Genomic DNA, 26,565 nt, shown 5'->3' with positions numbered 1-26,565 from the left:
ACTAGACGTAAATATTAAGATGTTTGCATGTATTGTCTTCAGAAAATGTTTATAAATTAAGTTCAGGTGAGTAGTTGTAATATTTTCATTCCAAAGCTGGTAAACAACAACACAGATATTTTGAAATTGCGTCAGTCATGACGCATTCATTAATTTCTGGACATATTTTTCCTTAATTGAGAGTCAAATACGCAAGAATACTGCGTTAGGGTTTGAAAAATTCATAAAAAAATGGAAAATTAATAAAAACAAAAAAAATTCTTTTGACTGCACCCCTCCATATGACACAGATTATATGTACTACGTTTGAGATGAATCCACTGAAAAGTTTAAAGGAAATCGCGTGGACAAGGTTTTCGGACGGACGTTAGGGTTTGAAAAATTCATTAAAAAAATGGAAAATTTATGAAAACATTTTTTTTCTTTTGACTGCACCTCTCCATATGACACAGATTATATGTACTAAGTTTGAGATGAATCCACTGAATAGTTTAAGAGAAACCGCGCGGACAAAGTCTTCAGATGGACATTAGTATTTGAAAAATTCATAAAAAAATGGAAAATTAATAAAAACATTTTTTTTCTTTTGACTGCACCCCTCCATATGACACAGATTATATGTACTAAGTTTGAGATGAATCCACTGAATAGTTTAAGATAAATCGCACGGACAAAGTTTTCGGACGGACAGACAGATGGACGGACGGAATCTTGGTATAACTATATACCCCCGACATTTTGTCGGGGGTATAATTAGTGGTAGCACCACTCAGAATACCTGACAAAGGTTCCCATTTGGCATTTATTGTGTCTGGGGTAATTATTCAATCAAATCCAGGTTTGAAGTGAGGTGAAATGTGTGTTATGTATTATATGCACGTGGCAGCTCAGCAAGAGATGAACGATCAGTTGATTTACTTTTTTGTAAATCAACAGAATCAACAGATCGTTCCTAGTCATCAAAGGATCAATAGAAAATACATTGATTGATTAATCACTGTTATCTTGCACAGTGGATATGTCAAAGTGAGTGTTTACATGTCTAGGTTTACTAAAACAAAGGGAATACACTCATATCATGGCGTGAAGTGCCGATGTAAAAACAAATACTTTGTTCAAGGAGTTAACCGATAATACGTTGATTGATTGCTCATTGTTATAGACCTCAATGGATTTTTTTAGGATCGGTAGACGTTATGAAAATAGTTATCAGTGGGCTTTCTCAGCGCACATTTGAGACTTGCCACCTATGTTAAACACCTGAAACAATCCAAGTGATCAGTTGAGCAACTAACACGGGTTATAATATCCCGAAACGATATATATATATATTTTTAAATATTTGATTGTCACAGAGACACGTGACATCGAACAAGTTTCTTTGTACAGCTGCAGACGTGTGGGATATTGTTCCTTTGTGTGGATATTCACGGATACTTTCCTCGAACAAGGAAGCTGCCTACAATTATAAACATAAATTTGGTAGGATGTAATTAGTATATTTGCATTTTGTTTTCCTTCATTTGCTGTAGCATTGGACAGATTCATTCTTGTTCCTCTCAACGTCTTGGTTGGGAAACTCTTCGATGCGCGATAGACGTTGGTTTCACAAAGTCTTTTCCTTTGTAAGTGTGTATAATTACAGTCAGTTTGTAAAATGTGATTCTCTCAGGCATTTTATAAAATGTGTAAATATTTCAGTCATTTTGACTGAAACATCTGTTCATTTCTTTAACACATTGACTAAAATTGATTTAGACGATCAAAAGGGCCTAAAAACATCACAATAGATTATTATGTAGGATTAAAAGCCAAACAATATAGAAATCGTAACATTTTCAGTCTCTTGGTGATCATATTAAACATAAAATTGTTTAGAATTCGTTGTCATAATAATACAGATGGACATATTTGTCATTTTTATTTGTAAAATAACTGAATATTCAGGCGTTTAATAAATTTCCTAAGTGAAAATTTTGCACATTTTGACTGTAAAAATATAAACATGATAAAATGTTTACTTCGTGTTGCAAGTCAAAACAGTGCAAATGAAAATCGCACAATTACCAAGCAAGTGACTTATCAAAACTTTGTCACCATTACCAATGCTACCCACAAAGATACCTACATTTCCTTATCATTTCCAAAACTGTATTTCATTTTGTTGATCAATGTGACCATACGCCCTTATATATATATTGTCAATAAAAGTGACAAATGCGCTTACAATTGCGCAGCACAGGTCACGAACTAGTCTAGGTTTCTGCTATATCATACGGGTACTCACAGGGAAAAACAATAACAAAGGCAACAACCAGTCCCGGGGGAATTGCTTTAGATCAGTTCCCATTTAAGGTAAACAAAAAGGTGATAACAATTAAACTTGGTCAATACAAATTTTAAATCTTAGATAAAACATCACAAGACTTGATGATTTACCATTTAAATTGAGTTATTCAACATACATTGAGCCAGTACTACCCAGAAAAACCAATTTCAATATCAAAAGTAAGTGTACATAATGATATTATCAATTATGGTGGTTGTTTTCAATACAATGACAACTGGCAAAACACAGCTAAATCAAGACTTTGTGTGAGATCTTTAAGATTGTATTAATTTCATTCACGATGAATATACACAAAAAGAACACATCTGTTCACTATTCTATTATTACATCTATATACACAGAACTATACAGATAATACATATGAGATCAAGCTACAAAAAAAATATGTATGCATAAACAATAAAACACACCAAAACTATTCAATCACACAGCTCATACAACAAAAGACGTTCACTCCTGACCCAAGTAATCTTACATAACATCTTTAAAGCTCACAGCTTACATACAAACAAACTGAAGAATGTGTGAGATTTTTAGTCCGAGTTGAATAACAATTTAAATATTTATTTTAGATATGTTTAAACACAAGTGTTTTTCGTAGAACATACCATGGTGTCTGAAAGTAAAGTTTCAGTAATTCTTATTATGTATTTTATTTTAATTAAAACTGCTTAATTGCGGTTAAATTGAGCTGAAGGGTGTGTCCGTAACCCTAAGTTTGCACATCAACATTGTTTAATGTTGCTAAAAATAAAAAATATTATGTAAAAAATGTTTATATTGTACATTACCTTTCTAACTCATGGAATAAAATTATCTTTTAAAGATACACACTTTTATTTATATTGGTTTTTGGTAAGAAACACTTGTACATAAAAAAGTGTCTGTCCTGTTACCAGGATGGATCTAAACTGAAAAATAAATAATCCTTCAAGATTCCCATAATTCAAAATAACAGAAATACAGCTTACTTCCTATACTATCATGGCAGCAGTGTCCTTCAAGTGAGAGAAGACCTTGGATAATTTTGCTTGACAGGGAAGTTTATTCCTATCATGAATACCCTTTTCTTATGTCTGTGCTGTTACTGCTCATTTTTGCCAAAACAAATATTTTTTTCTAAAACCATTTTTTCAGAATATTAGATAATATGAACTGTTCACAATGCCATGTGGTCTCAACATTTCAAGGGAGGTCTCATTAAAAAAACCTGTAATTAATGTCAATTTGTCTATGCTGTTACTGTCTGTGCTGTTACCTTCAAACATGTAACAGGACAGACACTGGTGGTAACAGCACAGACTTATCATCTTAAACTGTCTTTCCTTGTTTAACCAATCAATAATATAATTACCATAACTTAAATTATTCCTTTTGAAATAAAACAGACATTCAAGAGGCTATAGTTGTACAAATCTTCCAAGCTGAATAAAAACAAGTTGCTCAAGACTTAAAAGTAACAGCAGAGACAAATATTGGTAACAGCACAGACATTTGGTCAGCTTTATCTAACTATTCTTGTCCAATCACTCAATATTCAAATTTTATAAAACATTAAGACATATGTTTTCAAATTTATCACAGTTTAGAAGAAAACATATACCGGTACATAAAAAATAGACTACTTTGTTGAAGATAGTTATCTGATGAAAAAGTAACAGAACAGACATTCCGTGGTAACAGCACAGACTTATCATCACCTTAAACTGTCTTTCCTAGTATAACCAATCAATAATATAATAACCATATTAACACAAATAATTCCTTTGAAATAACATTGGCATTCAAGAGGCTATGGTTGTACAAATCTTCCAAGCTAAATAAAAAATAGTTGGTTAAGATTTAAAAGTAACAGCACAGACATTTGGTCATCTTTATCTAACTTTTCTTATCCTATCACTAAATATTCTAATTTTATGAAACATTAAGAGATATGTTTTCAAATTTATCACCGTTTAGAAGAAAACATATATACATAAAAAAATAGACTACCTTGTTGAAGATAGTTATCTGATGAAAAAACAACAGAAGGGTGAGGCTGAGAAAAGTGTGGAGAAGACAGGTGGTGTGGTGGAAAAGGGTGAGGTTGAGAAAAGTGTGGAGAAGACAGGTCGTGTGTCGGAAAAGGGTGAGGTTGAGAAAAGTGTGGAGAAGACAAGTGGTGTGTCGGAAAAGGGTGAGGTTGAGAAAAGTGTGGAGAAGACAGGTCGTGTGGTGGAAAAGGGTGAGGTTGAGAAAAGTGTGGAGAAGACAGGTTGTGTGTCGGAAAGGGGAGAAGGTTGAGAAAAGTGTGGAGAAGACAGGTGGTGTGTCGGAAAAGGGTGAGGTTGAGAAAAGTGTGGAGAAGACAGGTGGTGTGGTGGAAAAGGGTGAGGTTGAGAAAAGTGTGGAGAAGACAGGTGGTGTGTCGGAAAAGGGTGAGGTTGGGAAAAGTGTGGAGAAGACAGGTGGTGTGGTGGAGAAGGGTGAGGTTGAGAAAAGTGTGGAGAAGACAGGTCGTGTGTCGGAAAAGGGTGAGGTTGAGGAAAGTGTGGAGAAGACAGGTGGTGTGGTGGAAAAGGGTGAGGTTGAGAAAAGTGTGGAGAAGACAGGTCGTGTGTCGGAAAAGGGTGAGGTTGAGAAAAGTGTGGAGAAGACAGGTGGTGTGTCGGAAAAGGGTGAGGTTGGGAAAAGTGTGGTGAAGACAGATGGTGTGGTGGAAAAGGGTGAGGTTGGGAAAAGTGTGGTGAAGACAGGTGGTGTGTCGGAAAAGGGTGAGGTTGAGAAAAGTGTGGAGAAGACAGTTGGTGTGGTGGAAAAGGGTGAGGTTGAGAAAAGTGTGGAGAAGACAGCTGGTGTGCACAAGCCTGGCACAAAATGGGATAAAAAATTATTCTTCTGGCCAAGACTCCTGCTGGACAAATGCTGGTACAAGCACGAGGACATTATTACCATCATTCCTTAACGAAAGAAGATTGAAGGCACTGCTTCCCACTTCAGTGTTGAAAAAAATTACTGGGAAGCTATTACAGATAAGATAAAACAAGAAACAATAAACAACCTGTGGTTTCTGGGTGAATGAAAGGCATCATTTAATTCTGGCACTAATCAAATAATCATAGATACAAGTGAAGTGTACTTTTAAGGAAATTATAATTCACCCATTCAGACCGTTTATTTGAGTATTTGCGAATACAATTGCAAAGGAATACAGCTTCAACAGGAAATCTTCTGACAAGGTTTTTTCTCCAGATTATGTTGATGTTTGACATGGATAAAGTTGGTTATTATGTTGTTGCTTCATGACAAAAACTGTCATATGACTTTAGTGTAAGTTTAAATCAATTTAAATTCTTTGTAATTCTAGGGATTAACCCAAAATGCAAAAGTTATTGTCTTTGGCGTTACTTCCGTCTGTGCTGTTACCTACCAGTATCCTACATTCTGATCACATAGAAGAACATTCAGTTAATAACATCCATATGATCAGATACTGTTAAATAAGCAAAACATTTTCTTATTTGTCAGAGTTCAAAACTTTGAACTTCTGAACAGGATAGTTGACTGCAAACATAAGTTTGTCCGTCCTGTTACTTTCAATTGTCCGTCCTGTTACCGACCAGTTTCTATAGTTCAGATTACATACAAGAATATTCAATTAATTACACCTTATATGTTCAGGTGTAATCAATTGCACATATTTTTTTCGTATTTGTCAGATATTTCAAAATCTTGAAACTCCTGAACGTTAAAGTTATCTGCAATCAAAGCCGATTGTCCATCCTGTTACTTTCAATTGTCCGTCCTGTTACTACGTTGTCTGTCCTGCTACCAGAACTTAAAATAGAAATATACTGATTATATTTTTTTATTTTTCAGAAGAACATATTTGAATTCAAACATATATCATCTAATGAAGTATATGTGTCAAATATATGATGCAATAATCAGGGTATGTTTGTCATATTGGATTTGAATGAATTCAAATGTTTTCATTTGACTCAAATGCTGGACAAATCTGTCCATAAAATAATGTATCAATCTCTTTTTAATTGTACTCATTGAAATATTAAACAATACATTTAAAAACAAGAACTGACATGATTTGTGTTGAACTTTGAAAAATATTGTTATAGAAAATATAATTGTTAACATGGTAACAGGACAGACATATTTTTCCTATTCAGTGTTAATTAATTATCATAATTAGGACATCATTGATTATTAAGGTGTCATTTTGCTTAACATTGTTATTCAGAAGTTAAGTCAATGAAAAAAGTATTTTACAAAAGACAATTTTGATGTTTTTGCTTAGTTGAAATTCTGACATTTTTTTAGAATGACCCGTATAGCAACGGGACCAAGTTTATATATTCACAAGTGAGTCATTTAAGAAAAGTTATATTGAAAACAAATTTCATGAAACACATTTGGGAATAACAGTAAATAGGCCTATCATACAGTTTAAAACACAGGCTACAGGCCACTAACAACCAAAGTTAGGCCACCTTGCTGGGGATCATGGGGACTTACGGTACCTCAGCTTCCTGCAAGCTATCCTAGCATTACTTAAGCTATTGGTGGTTGTGCACAATATTAGCCAATATTAAAATATATTCAACAATGAGTTGACTTAAAAACACTGGTTGATGTTAGTTACATCAATTATGATAGGAATTACCTGTTACACAGGGGGACGATTATTTTACAGTACTTTAACCTCCTGGACAGAGCCTTCGATAACGTCAGTTGATTATAGCATCACATAAAATTTTAAAACAAGCAATTTATTATTTACATACAAATTTAAAATATATTATACAGATCAATTTCTTTTAAGTAACTTAGAATTTGATGCCTGCTTACACAAAAAAAAAGATCTTTCAGATTTACTGTTTGATCATGTAAATCCCTTGCAACTGCAAAGTCCACACAGTCAAGCAATATGCTTGAAGGTAAACCTTTCATCACAAGGGATACACTTAGGAGGTAATGTAAACACCATGTTCAAAGTAACAGGGGCAGCAACAGCTTGTAGAGTAGTGTTGAGTGGAACAGGGCTATGGATTATGCCCTGCTTCACCAGGACAGAAGAACCCCCTGTAGCTAGCTTAATCACCAGGAGGGGAAAACGTGTGGTAAGAACTGTACTGACGGATATCAAATAGATCTGATTTTTAGTTATGTTTCTTGCAGACAAAAAGCTGACAGTTTAAAATCTTTGATTAAAAGTTGTACTTCATTTTAGTTCTTCTTAAGAATTCTGCAATTGTTATTCCATTGTACTATGTTTTGTGGATTCATGGTGGTGCTTCCACAGGAGAAATAACAAGAATAAGACTTTGTTGTACTCCTATTTGTTTTGTGTGGAGTTACCTCTATGTCCAGAGGACCAAAGTAGTTATATGGACCTCTACTGGGACCTCTAAAGGAGAGATGGCCTTGGTGTTGGTGCTTGTAGTTCTTTTTGTTGATTTTGTTTAAGAATTTTCGTTCTTTCTTGGTGAGATGAACAATTTCTGGTTCTGGTTCAGGAGTTGATTTTGGAGTCTGCGACTTGACGTTTTTGACAGTTTTGGGAGGAGTCACAGATGAAGGTGTCACAGCTGGTTTATGGAGTGAAGCAGTTGGAAGTGGCTGGACAGACTTGACCCATGTTAGATCAGTCTGGCAGTCTATTGTGGTTGCTGTAGAACCTTAAACCCTCTTCTTATCTTCGTGGTACGAGACATTTTGTTCTGTTTTGACTTTCATGATTTGGGACTCGCGTTTCCACACTGGACAGGATTTTAAGGAACCCATGTGGTTCCCACCGCAGTTTGCACACTTCAAGTCCTTCTTGCAGTCAGTGGCCTCGTGTTTGTCACCGCAGCGGTAACAAAAAGCAGAGGCATGGCAGGACTTGGATCCATTTCCAAACGCTTTGCAGGTGTAGCTCCGGAGAGGACTGGAGATATACACCTCCACTCCAATGCTACAATAAACAGCTTACGATTGAGTGATAGTATTTCAGGGGAAGGTAATGAGGTAGGTGTTGGTCAGTTTGACACACCATCCTTCTTTACAGTGAATCGTTTGACAGATGTGACGGACTGCTGGTCAAGATCCTTGGTAATGTCAATGCTCTGTCATGGACAATGCCCTTACAGTTCAGTTTCTTGTGCACTCATTACCAAGAAACGTGGCCAATAGTCAGATAGAGTGGGCGGAGTAGTTTCAGCAGATTCAATGTGTAGTCTTTTTGGACAAGGGTGTTGGGAAGCCATGTCGAAAGGGAAATGATTCATCACCCCTTTTCCCCACCCACCATGGAGTGTCAACAAGGACAGTCTTATACTGCAGTGGATCTCCGAGCTGCAAAAACCGAGGATAAAGGGGTACATACTCCAGCAAATTTGACTTGAAAAGCTATAGCATTCTACCAAATTAAAGGTCAGGCTGGTTTGGTCCATTGACAATTAATTGGAGAAGTACAGAATTCGGAGGCAAGCATCACTACTTTGGCCTATGAACCACAGCCTTCTGGGCATAAGGCTCTAATCAATTTTTATAGATTGAGACATATATAACCATTCATGAATTTATTTTTAAATACCAAACGTTTGTGCGAAATAGTGTATCCACAGGGCATGACATAACCATGATAACCAGCCGACTGATAGAATCGGGCCCATTCAACACCCGTATTGGCAAAGTGAGGGTCAAAGTGGTGTGATGGACTTGGGAGCACTACTGCCAGCTCCCTTCCTCTGCCAACAAATTAGTTTGTAACATCCATCAGTAAAGCAGTTTACTGTAATTTTTTATTCATCAGGATAATAGGTAAAGTGACAAGTTTTAGATAGTGTGATTTGTTTGTGATTTTGTTTGTTGTTTAATGCTACACTCGGCAATATTCCAGTTATATGACAGTGGTCTGTAAATAACTGAGTCTGGACCAGACCATCCAAATCATGAGCATCGATCCACGCAATGGGGATACAATGACATGCATCAATCTAGTCAGCGAGTCTGACCACATGATCCTGTTAGTTACAAGCATAGTCCCCTTTAATGGCAAGCATGGGTTGCTGAAGACCTATTCTACCCTGGATCTAGGTAGTGTAAATTTGCAATTAAAAAGTTATACTAGATAAGAAAGGTTGCCCTGCGGGTAATGTAATTTAGAGACCCTGCGGGTCAGTAGAAAGGGTGATACCCTGTGGGTGTGAGTGAAAATGAAATACTTTTGGAGACTGCAAGCCATATAATGATAGTGTACAGAATGATTTACTTGCAAAGCCCCTTCCGAGCCAGCCCCTTGGTGGAGATGGGGATGGATGGAGGGTCGTAATGACAGCTGAGAGAACAATGGAAACAAGCTAAACGACATTGAGGCTCTTGTTGTTAATACAGATAAACGAAATGACGTCACATCTGAGCATGCTACGTAGAAAAAATATTGCATTCTGGGATAGAAAATAGTAACTGGATACAGAGAAGAAATATGATCGTTCACGGACAATTCTGAATGATAAATGACAACTTGAAATAAAGGGAAAAAAACCTTACGTAGGTGACAAATATATCCATATGTTGTGTAGACATCAATGTTAATAATAGGTGATCACTGCACAAACAAAAATATAAAAATCAACCTTATATATGGTGGAAACTGCAACTAAAAATACACGATATTGGAATATATTATTCCTGATAAAATGATAATTTCAGATACAATTTCTTGAAATCTTAACTACGGTTTGTCTGGGAAGCTGTAACGCATGAATTGTTCTTTTCATGTACTTTGAAATGTCTTTCACTTTCAGCCTTAAAGTATTCAAATATTCAAATATTTAACAACGAAACCTTTCGCATCAGCGAAAACAGGGGAAAAGCAAATTTTGAAAACTTTCTAAATAACAAATGGCACCACTTCAGCCCTTGGTTAATATTTTTCTTGTTCCAGGTTTGGATGAAAAGTCTTTCATGGTTGTGCTCCAGAAACAAAAAACACCACCCATTTTGAGTCCAAATTATTTCCATGGAAATAGCGAAAAATAAAAATGCAAAACATCTGCAAATAGCGAAAAACACCATTTCAGGATCTCTTTGACATACAGCCAAGTAATGTTGAAAGGTACTGAACGTTTATTTGAGTTTTTTCACCCGTAAATGAAATGATTACAAACTGAGGGACAGACAGATGGACGAGACACGATAAATATCCCCACACATTATAGTTTCACTTCTGAACTTGAGCTACCTCAGCCAGCAAAATTTCAGAAAGGGCAAATGTCAAAGATATTACCAGTGGTTTGATTATTATCCTCGTGTCATGGAAGTTCGATCCCTTATGAAAAGTCGCTAAATATTCACAGTAATATTTATATGATCTATTATTCAAATATCTTGCCTCTAAACTTGTTTATTTATGACAAACATTTCAGAAATCCAGGTATTTCCACTGAAATTGACACTCGCGGCATGGCCTCCCTCTCAGAATGTAGACACACAACACGAACTGGCATGCAGAAACAAAAATGTGTCCAATGCGGACATGTAGGGTGAGTACATTGTTCCCATGTTGTAATTATTAATGAGACACTAGCTTGAACCTCAAATTGGTTACATTTGCAGCAGAGTTCTCCATCACTTGTCCCATCACTATCGTATGAATCAAAACTATCCTCCTGATGCGCGTTGGTCTGTGAATTTCCAGATTTACTTATTTGTGACAGTGACAGTAGTTATATTTTAAGATTGACATGGTTTAGGTGCTTGCTTGCTTTTTGGGGGTGCCGATTTCACAGTCTGGTGGGAAATAATTTTATTTAGAATGACGTCTTCGGTGATGGCCTTGCCCTCGACAACAGCTCTCAAAACATTTCTCATTTTAGTGGGCAAGGCTTTTTTGAAAAGTACAGTAGTCAAGTCTTTAAAGAATCCTGCTACATCAATGCCCTCAGGAGGTGAAGTGACATTCTTGTCTCAAACTGGCACACTTGAATCAATAACACCCGTATCAGGATGCAGCGAACGTTCAGTCGACTTAAAAACTGTTGATGGTGCAGAGTTGATATTGGCGGTGGAAGACTTGTCAAATGGGTAGACTCCACATTTCCTGAAAGAGGATTGCAAAATTGTTGATGTCAGCGACAGGTTATAAGCTCTACAGCCAAGTTCACAGACCGAATGTTTATCAACTGAACAAGATGCATTTTCCCACATATACGTATGAAGGAGGTTATTGTAAATTTTATCAAAGGTCCAAAGCAACCAACATCCATTGGCTGTAAAACATTGGAAGTGTGTGCAGGCAGTACAAACAAAATAATGTGATGCCGACACGCCCATTTGATCAGTGGAATAGATACATGGGATCTATGACCATCGTACACAATAAGAAGTGGACTATCTGCAGATAGTGTTGAAAAATCTCTGTGTTTGACCAGCCACTGTTGCTTACAGTGCCTGCCACCCCAGGGGTACTTCCTGAAAGGAGTTCTTCTCGCATCCTCTTGCCCTTGAATACAAAATATGGTGGTATAGAAACTACCAGACGCATTGCTGCAACCTATAACAGTACTTGATCTTGATGTTGTCACTGCAGCTGGAGTACTCTGAGTAACTCGATGTGACTACATATGGTGGGACATGATTCTCCATAAGTCCCTTTTCATCAACATTATAAATTCGATGAGGTTGTACTTATCCATGATGTGTTCAAGCTCATTAAATAATGAGATAATGGGATCATAGCTTCTTCACAGATAGATCAGGCCATCGCTTCATAAATCCATAGAACCACTGAAGTGATAGGGGTTGCTCATCCTTTGTCTTCTTTCCAAGATGACATAGAATAAATCCATAGAACCACTGAAGTGATAGGGGTTGCTCATCCTTTGTCTTCTTTCCAAGATGACATAGAATAAATCCATAGAACCACTGAAGTGATAGGGGTTGTTCATCCTTTGTCCTCTTTCCAAGATGAATTGCTAGGTCTCTGGCAATAGTAGTAACCTCAGCCCTAGTATAGCCATATAGTCCCTATTCTTCTTCTATGGACAATAGTGGTTCTCTACCAGTGGTACTACATTCAATAGAAATTTCCCCACTATAACTGTCATGAGGCGTAGAAAATGGAACAGCAAAGCTAGTGGCAGCTTTCCTAATTGCCATTCCATCCAAAACAGAATTATATGCCTTGTCTAGGGCTGCAGACAATTATTGCCTATATTGGTCTCTTCTGGTTGGTTAATCATTGGTCAAAACCTGTCAAAATGAAGCTATAATTTTATATGTCATCAAAACTACAGAGACAGAAGTTTTCAAAATGCATTAAATTTTCAATAAAAAATTACCCTTACTTGTTTCCATGGTTTTAAATTTTGGCTAGGACATCACACGTCTGGTCACATGACATTTACACCAGGAAAGTAAACAAGCAGACAATAGGTGTGCCGTCAATTTACAACGTGTGAGTTTATTACAACTGACATTTTATTTGAGCTGATTAAGTTACATTAGTGACCTAGGGTTAAAAGTAGTTGTTTGCTTAATATGAGCTATAACTTACGTTTGGTAACTTGACACGAAGCATTTTCCAGTCCAAGCGAACGAAAGCGGAGTTGCAAGAAGATCAAAACTGCAGGTACCGTAATTTCTCGTTTTATATCACGAAAATTATCATTCTAAATGGCCGATCGAAGTTACATGTAGATGAACTTGTTTGACTTGACGATACTTTTTTTGTACACCATACCTAAGTTCAAGCAGAGCATTTTCACGGCTGTCTGGACTGGTGAGCTCATTGATCCATTGATATATTCGCTCTCTATCCACTTGAGGCAGCACAGTTGGTTGTTGTGGGGTCAAGAGTCTCGGCTAAAAACAAAAGCAACAAGTATGGAACAGAGGTTGTACATCATGTAAAAACAGAAGCAACGCCATTAAGTACTCTCTAATAAAAGGAAAAAGGCTTGATGTAAAGACAAATATGGTAAAGTAGGTTCCAAGCTGACTAGAACTCATAGTCAATATCACCAGTACCAAATCTATCCAAAATAGAGTACCAGTGGTGCAACTCACCTGAATTAGATCATAAACAAGAGTCATTAGAAGTTGACATATACCCCTGGTCGCCATATTTTTTATATAAGCCCAATGGGCCAACCTAGTATCGAATACAAAACCTAAGGGATGGGCTAATTTACAAATGGCAGGAATTCAAATTTTAGTGTTTCTTAGATATTGGATTCTGCAGAGGCTGAGATACACATATATACACATATACTATGGTATGGCGCATTGGTGTTAGTTAACAGTTTATTTGACATTTGCAACAAGAGTCATCAGGAGATGACAAATCACCCCCCCCCCCCCCCCCCCCCCTACAACTTCAAAAGAACAAATCATCTGACTGTTACTTTAGTCCAACTTGAGAGGAGAATTTCTATCTAATCTGCCTGTCCACATACAAGAGTAGATATTGAGCTATCAAAATAATACCATGAAAATGGGATTCGAAACTTTATGTTTCCATGTCAGGTACACACGACTATGCGCAGACTCAAAATCAGACTTGTTGCCTTGGTCACAGAGAAAACATAAATTCTAAAATTACGTAAACCACAAAAGGTACCAGTTGACATCATGTTCTTTGTGTGTGCAGAGTTTCAAGAAAGAATACCTATCAGTGTTCGAAATAGGCATCGGCCCATAGACATGGGGAACCTGAAGGCAGACTGCAATGACATCACATCAAGGATAATAACTTCATTTCTGGTTTGGGAAGTACACTGCCTGTGCCAAATGCAGTAAAATCTGAAACCAGTTACAGAATGAATGGTTTCACTTCTGTTATGAGCAAGTCCCATACCTCCAACTATCACAATAAGAAAGTTTTTATATGCACTTCTGACATAATGACATCACTTCCAGTTTAAGAAACATGTGCCTAATTCAGAAAATAATTTAAACCAGAAAGTTCTGTCCCTCCAGCTGCCTTAACCAGAGTCATCAGGTGATGACATGTCTCCCCTGGTCTTGTGCAATTCGGAAATGGAGTTTGGCTACTTATACCCCACTTTTGGTTCATTTGAACATACTGCAATACATAGGCGTTAATATTCATTAATTACCGAAAAAGAAATCATAAACATCCAATAACAATTATTACAATGTGAGTAAATATTCAATGGTTCATAAAACTATCTGAAGCAAAGGAAATATTTTGCCATATTTTGTCCGAACTCTTTCATCCATTTAGGTACAATAGTAACATTCTTTGGTATAATAGTAACATTCTTTACAAATTGTAGCAAGTCCACACTGAGTGATTCAGCAAGGGACTGAACTCTGCAGTACTTAAAACCATGGTTTAATTTCGCTCTCAGGAGGGGCTATTGTTTTACGTGTTCTGGCTTTGTCCACCAAGCATTTGAGTAGAAAACAATGACTGGTCCCTTTCAGAAGATATTCCAGAGTGGGCACAAAGGTTTGTTTACTTTTTCCCTCTGTAGTTTGTCAATTATTTGAAATATTGATGCACATAGAAACATTTTTTTCAGCCGATGGCACACTTAAGAATATTTTTATCATATACATATATCACTCTTCAGTGTAAATAAATTACTTTAACTTACTTTGTCCACAGGTGCTAATTGACTGAAGCCTGTGAAGGTGGGTGTGTGTTGCCAATGGCATATAACTCAACGTGTACGTGAAATAAGTTGTGAACTTAACATACTCTATATGTTGTATTTAGACAATTTACAAAACGCAAAAATATTTCAGTTATTTTACAATTATTATATAATATAATGATAACGAATACCAATGCCATTTTATTACCATACATGTTTATGCTCTATCATCATCACCCAGTGGCTAAAAATAATAGGATTAAAAGAAAAAGAAAGTCAATGTCTATTTTATTAAATTATTTGCAAGCGGTTGCTCAAATGATTGAAATAATGCCTTTTTTGGTTTATTATCTCATATCCCTTTCAAAGTGAAAGTCATCTGCTTTTGGTGATTAGTTAATTATGTTAAAATTTGTTTGTTCTGTTTTATTAACAATGTATACTAACTCCAATTCCAATTTTTTTCCGACAAGATTTCAGATTTCAAGGTTTCATTTTGTGGTGTCTTCACTTTCAAAACAATATTTTTATTTCATTACTATCTTCAACACTGGTAATACATGTTAAAAAGTTATTAAAATGAAAACATGGTACCAGCTAAAATCCAGATCAGTTCAAAATCATTTGTCTTGACACTCACTTGAAGGCCCGAGTATTTCTCCCATGGGAGAAAATTGTAAGCCTTCCAAGCAGAGCGGAGGGGTGGCTGAAATATGACGCTTATAGAGATCTCTGCTCTGGCCATGTGGCTGTGTAGGCATGTGCCGTAAGTCATCATATGGCACTTCTAATGTAAATTTAGGTGAGTGAAGAAATGATCAAAAATTCTACAGGACATTTTCCTAACAATTGTTGAAATAACATTCAAATAATTGCATACTGTCAACTACAAAATATCGACATCACACTCTAACAATAAACTTTGTGAATGTTTCTTCTTCTACTATATCGAATTCTTTTCGTTTCTTCATTTTTATAACTTATACTGCAAATTAATGTGCGACAAGATTACAGTATAAAAATAATATTAAAAAATGTCTTATTTTATAGAAATTAACAAAATAAAACAAAATGTTAAATAATTATCAATCATTCAATCTTTGCAAATAATAATGTCTCTACACATTCTCCCACTGATGTCTAACATACTCCTCCCTGTCAGTCTTAGGCATCCATAGTCATGTTTTCACACAGAAGGGCATTATGTCCCTCTTATGCTACCTGCAGTGTGTCATCCTTCTGTCTTGTCTCAGAGCTGAACATTTTCTGGTTATGTATGGTGTATAAATTGGACAAATACTTACTATTTTTAAGTATTTTCACATGTTTGTCTCTTTACCAACATTTCCTTCATCTACCATTATTCTCTTGCATTGAAACACTTGTGGTAACAGAGGTAATGGCCCCAGATAGCCATCGATCTACACTACCCTTCACGACCCGGCTGTGTTTACAGTACTTGGCTACACCTTCTCACCTAACAACTTTATTGGGAAATTCCAAATTACTTTTCAAGATATCTATGTATGATTGCTATTTCAAAAAGCTACTTATAGGATGATTTACTCTCAGTAATACCTGGAATAAATGGACCGGATATGCCTTTGAACTAGCAGTATTTTCAAAAGAGCAGTCCAAGTGAAGTACCATTTCAACGGCTTAAAGGGGCACTGATCTAACGCAATTCCCCGGGACTGGTTGTTGCCTTTGTTATTGTTTTTTCCCAGTGAGTACCCGGATGTAGAGCAGAAATCTAGACTAGCTCGCGACCTCTGTTGCGCCATTCGTAAGCGCATTAGTCACTTTTATGGATACCGGTAGTAATAAGAGCGTATGGTCACATTGATCAACAAAATGAAATACAGTTTTCGAGATAATAAGGAAATGTAGGCATCTTTGTGGGTAGCATCGGTTATGGTGACGAAGTTTTGATAAGTCACTTGCTCGGTAATTTGCGATTTTCGTTTACACTATTTTGACTTGCAACACAAAGTAAATATTTCACCTGAGCATTGCTTTTTTTATACTGTGTATATTTTTTTACTGTCAAAATGTGTAACATATTTATTAAACGTCTAAATATTCAGTTATTTTACAAAGTGACTGAAAAACATTTCCATCTGTATTATTATGATAACGAATTCCAAACATTTTGATGTTTAATGTCATCACCAAGAGACTGAAAATGTTACGTTGAAAAGTACATTTCTATGTTGTTTGGCTTCTAATCCTACATAATAATCTGTTGTGATGTTTGTAGGCCCTTTTGATCGTCTTAATCAATCTGGACAGATTTTTTAGTCAAAATGACTGAAATATTTACACATTTTAAAAATTGCCTGAGAGAATCACATTTTACAAATTGACGGTAATCTATACACGCTTACAAAGGAAATGACCTGTGAAAACAACGTCTATCGCGCATTGAAGAAATTCCCAACCAAGACGTAGAAAAACAAGAACGAATCGGTTCAAATGAAGGAAAACAAAATGCAAATACCATAATTACAACTTACCAAATTTATGTGTATAAATAGGCAGCTTCCTTATTCGAGGAATGTATCCGTGAATATCTACACAAAGGAATAATATCCCACTTGTCTGCAGCTATACAAAATAACTTATTCGATGTCACTTGTCTCTTTAACTATCAAATATTCTAAAAGATATATATCGTTTCGGGTGTCAAGTCTCAAGGGTCGGCTGAGAAAGGCCACGTGACAACTATTTTCATTACGTCGACGGTTCCTAAAAAATCCATTGAGTTTGATAACAATGAGCAACCAATCAACGTATTATCAGTTAACCCTTTGAACAAATTGTATGTTGTTTTTACATCGGCACTTCACGCCATGATATAAGTGTATTCCCTTTGTTTTAGTAAACCTAGACATGTAAACACTCACTTTTGACATATCCACTGTGCAAGATAACAGTGATTAATCAATCAACGTATTTTCTGTTAATCCTTTGATGACTAGGAACGATCCGTTGATTTACAAAAAAAGTAAATCAACTGATCATTCATCTCTTGCTGGGCTGCCACGTGCATATTACATAACCTCACTTCAAACCTGGATTTAGATTGAATAATTACCCCAGACACAATAAATGCCAAATGAGAACCTTTGTCAGGTAATTTAAGTGGTGCTACCACTAATTGTACCTGTAATAAATTCATTAACTGAGCATCAAGTGAATGACGACAAATACACAAGTGTAGGGTTATACGAGAAAACGTGTATGACAACAAGGGAGTAGTAATCGTATTACACAATCCGAAATCCGAAAATGCTTTCACTGCATGGATACTTTTTTTAGTATTAAACTATAACCATCTGGGGTATTTCCAAATTACGACTTCCGATGAGCTCCGCCGTTCTTTTTGTCTGTTTGTTTAGGCTGAAGAAATCATTTAACATGCGCCCTTTGTCGAATCTTTATAGATCACAGTTAACCAATCAGTGTTTATGCAAAAATGCGTAAAACAAATATTGCCTCCAGCCTCCAAGTTTATTTAGTTGTCCTTGCAGACGGTAGCCCAGTCTCTGGTCACGCTCAGTTGCGTTACGTATCATCCGGGTACTCACGGGGGAAAAAACAATAACAAAGGCAACAACCAGTCCGGGGAATGGCGTTAGATCAGTGCCCCTTTAAAGTCAAAATTGTCACTGCCATCTTTGGGAGAGGTCCACTATTTATAGGGTACGTACTACGCAGGCCTTTAAATATGTCTAAATAACTATTTCATAAAATATGTTGTTATCAATATTGACATGGTACAACATTCATGATGTTTAATGAATTGTTTTTGTCTTGTTGTAGGAATGCTGAGCATTCCTTTGGCTTTGAAATGGACAAACTGGTTTTCTGGTGAGCAAAGACTTCATTAATAATGACATTAGGCCCTATATTCCAAACCAACATGTTTCCTTACTGTAAAGCAATATACTCATGTAAAAAGACTGTATATACATTTGTGGTTAAAAAATATTTGTTAAAGAAAGTTTCTTATTTGAGATAAAGTGTGTCAGTTTTTTTTTACAAATATGAAATGTGTTCAAGTTTGTGGAGTGGACGGAAGGAGACTTCTACAGCTTGTTGTGCAAAAATGAATCTACTGAAACTGGAAGATTAAAGTTTGTTGCAATACTGATGTATCACAAAGCCTTGGAAAGATAGTTTTTAAAATCCTCTTTCATTCATAAATTGTATGGACTTGCTATTACAAATACAATAAGAGTTGTGCACCTAGCAGTACGCCTTGCCTGAAGAAACTTTATAATCATTTAACAAACAGTTGAAGGGGATGTGTCGTTTATGGTTTGTTGACAAACGTTTAGAAGCTTTATAGCAGCATTTGATACAACACAAAAACAAATCACCTGCTGTTGTTGACCAAGCGCATTCATTGTCATTTTCCCCAATCTTCTAACATAAACCGAACATAAAAGCGAACACACTAAGACCGCAAATGCAGGCGACGATAGTAACCGGAAGTCGGATTTCAGTTTTCCGCAGTTTTCGATCACTGGATGTATTCGCGCGCGCCGACAACACAATGCCAGGAACGGAAGACAATGAAATGGACTAAAACCAGTAACGCGTTGAAGAAAATGAAGATTTGCTTGATGACATCGAAGCATCGAGAAGTAATTTCGTGACTAACTCAAATCACGTCATTGTATTATGCAATACATCAGTATCACGATGAAACGGCACAGCGTCAAAACGGCAGAAAAACCTTCTTGCCAAATAAGGCACCATATATTGCACGTCATAAGAAATAGAAGAGTGTACACGGGACTTCATTCACCGTGTAATAATTCCACATTATATTCTGAAATTTAGATTCTACATATATTATACATGGATCTACTGCACTGCTGTTTTATGTGATCTTGCGATGACTGCGTTTAGGATTGAGTGTGCCTGGGTGCGTGACGGTGTGGGAGCCACTTCAGGCCAAACAACAGGATAACTTTGATCCCAGATCAACACGGTGCAAAGGAATGTTGTAGCAGACACCTATACTGAGTAACCCAGAAGATAAAACAAACTGTAATTTACATGTGGTGCCTTCAAAATCAGGAATGACAATATGGCACATTTAAGTTTAAATAATTGTGTAATATAAAGAGTAGAAAACAAACTTAAAAACAAATAATGACAACGAAACTAGTAATATGTTTTCACAATGACTTTCTGAAATATTTGTTATTGTTTTCTGGGGAATCAAGTTGACACAATCGTAGTGATGTAAAGTTATTGATATTTTTTCATAATTAATCTTTTCAAAGTCTAAATTATTAAATTATTGTAATATTATTTTATAATGAAGTAGACCTATGGAGACATGCAGATGTTGTTAAAATTGAAACCCGCAGCCTTGTGAGTGCGTATGTGACTTTTAACCATGAACCATACTTCTCTGTGAGAGTAACCTCCCTAATGGTAATATGTGTACTCCTGTAGCCTCACACGTCAGTTATTCACATTGTCCAAAGGTGCTAATATCTCTCCACATAGAAACTGGGTCAACGTTTCCCGCACATAGGCATATGCTGTAGGCCTGTCCCCGACGCTCCCGACAGACCTCGCTACACGAAAATGGGTCAACGTTTCCCGCGTTTCCGCCATACCCCAACTGCCAGCAGTACAGTCAACGTCTCTGCCGTTACAAGCATGCTGTATCACGATATGGAATCGCTGAACACCAGATATGAATCTTACTCTCCATTTTCAACGGATCAAACCAGAAAAGCAGCACGGTAAAATAAAATTGCAAAGTTTTAGAATAAAAATTGTAGAACACACCAAATAAAATGTGCACATCAGATGTATATAGGCCTAATGTACCTCCAAGCCAATAATTCATTATGTTGTTTAATGCGATAAATTCAACAATGCAGTTGTTTTGATACTATCCAAGTCAAATTGCATTTTTGACACGATTCTTCGTTTACATAGTTTCTATGATGTTCACTGAATTGATTTAACTATTTCTTTAAACTTGATTATCTTTAGGCGTTGAAAGGAGGAATACTGAAAGTCAACAACCTTGTGATCCGGTTGAACGGATTACGCTGAGGGAATTGTACGAAGCACACTTTTTCATATATGACTGAACACATTACAATTTTGAGTAATTGCTTTTTAAATAGTTTTATACAATTATGTAAAAGCAATAGAATTCATCCATATGCGTCCTGGAGGGTGTGATAATCATGTCCATAATGTTTACTGCATTAGTTGCCTTAACTATTTCTTTTATCTTGATTATTACGGAATTACAGATATCTTCAGTTCTTTTAAAGATATCCTGAATTGAATTGAAGATATCGTGAATGGAATGAAAGATATCTTAAATACAGATAATTGTAGATATCTGCAATAAAATTTAAGATATAACGAAATGAATTAAGGATATGGTGAAGCGTATCATTGATATCTCGAAAAGAATTGCTGATATCGTAAAATCGATTATTGATATCAAAATATGATTTGAAGATATCAAAATGTCATGTTTTGTTATGAGGTCAGTAACTCAATTCCTGATATCTCGAAACTAAGTACAGATATCAATAATTAATTATTGATATCTTCAATTGTTGCCATTATTAAAGATGTTACATTAAAATGTTACTTAGATAAGGTTACTGATATCAATAATGGATATAAAGATATCATGAAAATTATTATTGATATCTATAATTGGATTTTTGATATCAGTAACGTTCAGAATTAATGATATCTTGAATTTGATTAAAGATATCTCTAATTTAATTAAAGATATCTCTAATTGAATAAAAGATATCTGTAATGCATTTGTGGATATGTATAACTCATTTCAAGATATCTTAAATTGAATTTAAGGTATCTTGAATTGATTTCTAATATATCTATATGTACAGTAGGATGGTAATTGTTTAATGATATCTTAAATACATTTAGAGATATCACAAACTAATTTGTTAATATCACCGTAACATTTTAAGATATCAGTAATTTTATTATGGATATCAGGAATGAATTTAAGATATCTTTAATTATGTTTTGATATCTTAAAAACATTATTGATATCTTTAAATAAAATACAGATATCTTTAATCCCGATTAAATCTGGTAGGGCGAGGGTGTGGAGGCGCCGTCATGAACGTTACGCCCAGTGTTGTGTACTGTAAGTTGACAGATTTCGAGGCGGAAGTGTCATGGTGTTGGGTGCTTTCTGTGGCAATGCACGTGCCAGGCGTCTTGTCATCCGTGGCAACCTCAACGCTGCTGCTTACCCCGACCAGGTATTGGCACCAGAACTTCTGCCTTTTATGGCAGCACATGGACCCGGTTTGATCTTCTAACACGACAATGCCAGACCCCACACAGCAATTTCGACAAGGAATTTCCTTCTGAATGCGGGAGTCAACGTCATAGACTGGCCGTCAAGGTCTCCCGACGTCAATCCCATCGAACACGTCTTGGATACTCTTGGCAGAAGTCTGGCACTCTCCAGAACCAACCACAGAATTTGCAAGATCTTGGCACCATTTTGCAGCAACAATGGCGTCGTCTTCCCAATCATGTGTTCACAAGCATCACAAGGTCCATGCGGAGGCGTTGTGTGGCAGTTGTCAACGCACATGGCGGCCATACACGCTACTGAACTTGTGATTCTCGTGCTTGGGACTTATGATTTAAACTGTTGATGTTATTACCGAATACCGTAGGTGCTTGGAACAAATTATGGTTACCACCGTTAATTAAAATCCTTGATTGAAAATTACCTTCTCTGATACATTTGTCCGTTGTATATCATATATGGGATTACTTTTAAAAATGTGAAGTTTTTAATTTGACTCAGTATACTTTAGGAGAATTCCCCAATGTCCAAAAAAAACATTAAAAATATTTTAGGGAAAACTGAGAGCGACATCACATTAGGCTATGAATGATGTAGGCTTTGTGTGAGTGAGTATGGTTTTACGCCGCTTTTAGCAATCGGGGGACACCAGAAATGGGCTTCACACGTTGTACCCATGACGGGAATCGAACCCGGGTCTTCGGCGTGACGATGCAGGCTTTGAATTCAGACAGATCATGTATATGTCGGGTCACCGAAATGAAGCGTCCATTCGAAGCTATAACAGAGAATGCTCGACTTACCAAAGAAAGAATAGAAGCATATAACGGAGAGAAATTAAAACTATTAGAAAATTCTAACGATAACCCCAAAAAGTTTTGGGAAGTGTTAAAAAGTTTAAAATATACTAACTTTGCGTTTAATACGATAAAATTGGAAGACTGGTTTAACCATTTTAAGGGATCATTTGACGATAGATCAGAAGAGAATGGCTCAGATGTTAATGATTTTCATAATTATTTCGAGTCAGTTTTGGAAAATACTGTTGAGAATGATATTACAAGGGATATCTTGGATCTCACCAATTTCAGAAGATGAGATAAGAGTAAGCATTCGGCATCTTAAAAATAATAAATCTGCAGGAATAGATAACCTTATCCCGGAGTTTTTCAAATATGCTGAAGATTTATCAACGCCATACCTACTGGTAATTTTTAATTTAATGCTTGTAAAATCTTACTCTCCTAAATGTTGGGATGTTGGTATTATCATACCCCTATTCAAGAAATGGTGACCCAAATATGACTGACAATTATCGAGGTATTACACTTCTTAGTATATTTAGTTAAGCTTTCTTGTATATCATCTATAAAAGACTAGTTTTTTTGTCCAACGCTACAGATAAAATCAGCGAGGCACAAGCAGGATTTAGGGAAGGATACTAAACCACGACAATATTTTTATTTTGTATATTCTCAGTAAGCCCTATATATCAAGCAAACTTTACGTTTTATTTGTTGATTTCTATAAAGCTTTTGATTCTGTGGATAGAAGTAAATTATGGATGTTATTTACCAAGGATGGCCTGAGCAGTAAAATGGGAAAACTATTATGTAACATACATAAAAATGTAAAAGCATGTGTAAGATATAATGGTGTAATGTCCACCGCTTTTGACTGCAGCACTGGTGTACGCCAGGGATGTATACTTAGCCCTTTTTTGTTTGTCTTCTTTATTAATGAACTAGCTACAGCTGTTCATCAGAACTGTACAGATGGTATACAACTTCATCCAGTCATTGTCAAGCTATTTCTTCTGTTATTTGCTGATGACATTATCATGTTTTTTACTACGGTGAAAGGATTGCAGAAACAAATAGCAGAATTAGAAGTTCATTGTAATAAGTTTAATTTGAAAATTAATACAAATAAGACAAAAATCGTTGTTTTAAAAAAAAGGTGGCAATTTATCAAGGTCTGAAAAGTGGTTATTTAAAGGTCAGTGTTTAGAAGTAGTTAAGGGTTATAAATATGTAGGTGTGTATTTTTCCAATACGTTGGCATGGAATACACATGGAAATAATGCTGCTGTACAGGGAAAGAAAATATTGTTGGGCATGTTCAGTAGTTTAAAAAATGTTGGGGCTGTAAACTATAAAATATATTTTAAAATATTTGACACGAAAATTAAACCCATTCTTTTATATGGGGCAGAAATTTGGGGATTTAGACAAATAGATGCTTTGGAAAAAGTTCATTTATATGATTGTAAGAAATATTTAGGAGTTAAAATGAATAGCCCAAACGTGATGGTTTATGGTGAATGTGGACGAGTCCCTTTGTGTATAGAAGCTCGTCTGAAAATAATAAAATATTGGATAAGACTACTAATTATGCCCACATCAAGATTCCCTAAGAAATGTTACAATATGATGTATTTGTATGATAGCAATGGCAAAACAAATTGGGTAACCGACCTGCTGAATAATTGTGGTTTTGGTTACATTTTTAAATTAGAACATATTGCTTATCCAAAGTTGTTCATAAATGCTATAACACAAAGATTAAAAGTTTTATATTTTCAGTCATGGAATGCAACTCTAACGCGTTCACCAAAGTCCCTGTTATATAGCAGTTTCAAGTCATATATCATTGCAGAGCAATATCTTTAGTCTTAGAAAATTTAGTGTAGCACGTGCAAGATTCCGATGTTCATCACACGATCTTTTAATTGAAAAAGGTAGATATCAAAAAATTCCGAGAGAAAATAGACTCTGTCCACTATGTGACCTAGGATTATTTGAGGACGAGTATCACTTTTTACTAGTATGTCCGCATTATGATGAACTAAGAAAAGTATATTTACCAAAATATTTTCATGTAAACCATTGTACATTTAAGTTTAAACTACTAATGACCACTAGCAACACTAAAACCATAAGAAATCTTTCTATGTACATATATCATTCTTTTATACAAAGAAAATCAAGTTTGGAAATTATATGATTGTGCCAGTTGCTCCTGCAATCATGACTGTACTATAGGCTTGTGGCCTCCTCGGGACGTTGAATAAAGAAATTGACTTACCAAAAGAAATCACCGAGCTCCACACTATAGTGCCTCAGTAAATCCACCCGCGCCGCCTCAAGCGGTAATCCACGGCATCGAAGCCGTATTATGACTCTAACACACAAAACGTTAGTAAGTATCCATTTTCAACACGAGCCGGGTCTGGATTTCTTTCCATTTCCCACGCTAACTTTACTGGGTGCAACTTGTATTTCAAGCGAATGACATTGGGGTAGCCACCATTTTCTGCCGTTTGTAAAACCAAGGAATGTCACTCCAAATGGAACGTTTGGACGGATCACATCGCGACGTCAAGACTCCCCGCGTTGATATAGTTCGCCTTCAATAATTAAAGTTTGATGTTTAATGGATTTTTTTGTAATGAGTTATGTATCTGCCAATACAAGGATTGAAGTTGTATTTGTTGCCGTTCATCAGCTGATGAACGTCAACAAATACAACTGTAATCCTTAAATGTATACTGAAACGCCGAGACCAAGAATATATATAGGTTCTGAGAGAGTGAATGATCAGAAAGAACGCTTATGTATGTTTTCCTGCTAGGGAATACCCAGGGGTTTCCCCAGGAATGTGGAAGTAGTCCGTCAGTGTTTACGTCATTTCAAGAACAAGGTCTCGTGAAAAACGTATGAACGTCAAATTGTGTCGTTCATACACTATGAACGTCAATTTCGCGGTCACGTGACCGACCTCTCGTCCAATGGAAAGGCCGTATATCGTGTTAACTTCAAATTGAAAAAAAATATTTAAGGATTGGCTGTGTTTAATATGTATGACTTGCTTTTCTATAATAATATGACTTTTGTATAAATGTTTAAGGATTGAATGTATTTTTTTTGTTCATTGAGGTATGCTCGCTGTGTATTTGTCTTCGCGTATTCTTACAGTTTGCACATCGGTTTTTCGATTCATACCTCAATGCCCCCCCCCCCCCCAAAAAAAAAAAAAAAAAAAAAAAATACACATTCAATGCTTATAATTAAATTCGACAACGTAAAACATGTTTTATCTACAGTAGTTTAATCAAAAACAGTTGTATACATCAAAACAGACAAAAATGACGAGATTGATAAACATTCCAGGTGTAGGAATACTGTGGCGTGACATGAATCAGGTGATCGTTTAATTCATGGACATAACGCAGTCAGTAGCCAATCAACGGA

At 36.0% G+C, this 26,565-nt stretch overlaps 1 protein-coding gene and 1 pseudogene across 1 annotated transcript in view; both read right to left on the bottom strand.

The window, feature by feature from the left end:
• The window catches only part of LOC139473348 (CCR4-NOT transcription complex subunit 9-like), an 80,487-nt gene extending 60,995 nt beyond the window's left edge, over positions 1–19,492 (bottom strand). Inside the window, exons 1-2 of the mRNA XM_071255876.1 lie at positions 19,341–19,492; positions 13,074–13,195 (exon numbers count right to left, since the gene is read on the bottom strand). Of these exons, the coding sequence (XP_071111977.1) occupies positions 13,074–13,195; positions 19,341–19,373 (155 nt within the window). The 5' untranslated portion in view covers positions 19,374–19,492. The remainder of the gene's footprint in view (positions 1–13,073; positions 13,196–19,340) is intronic.
• Positions 10,315–12,490, bottom strand: LOC139473395 (uncharacterized; annotated as a pseudogene).
• Positions 19,493–26,565: the final 7,073 nt, after the last annotated feature.

Source organism: Haliotis cracherodii, unplaced genomic scaffold, assembly GCF_022045235.1.
Source record: "Haliotis cracherodii isolate W230 unplaced genomic scaffold, xgHalCrac1.p SCAF_28, whole genome shotgun sequence".
NCBI lineage: Eukaryota > Metazoa > Mollusca > Gastropoda > Lepetellida > Haliotidae > Haliotis > Haliotis cracherodii.
The sequence above is the reverse complement of the archived record's forward strand: the minus strand, read 5'-3'. Positions and strand labels throughout refer to the sequence as shown.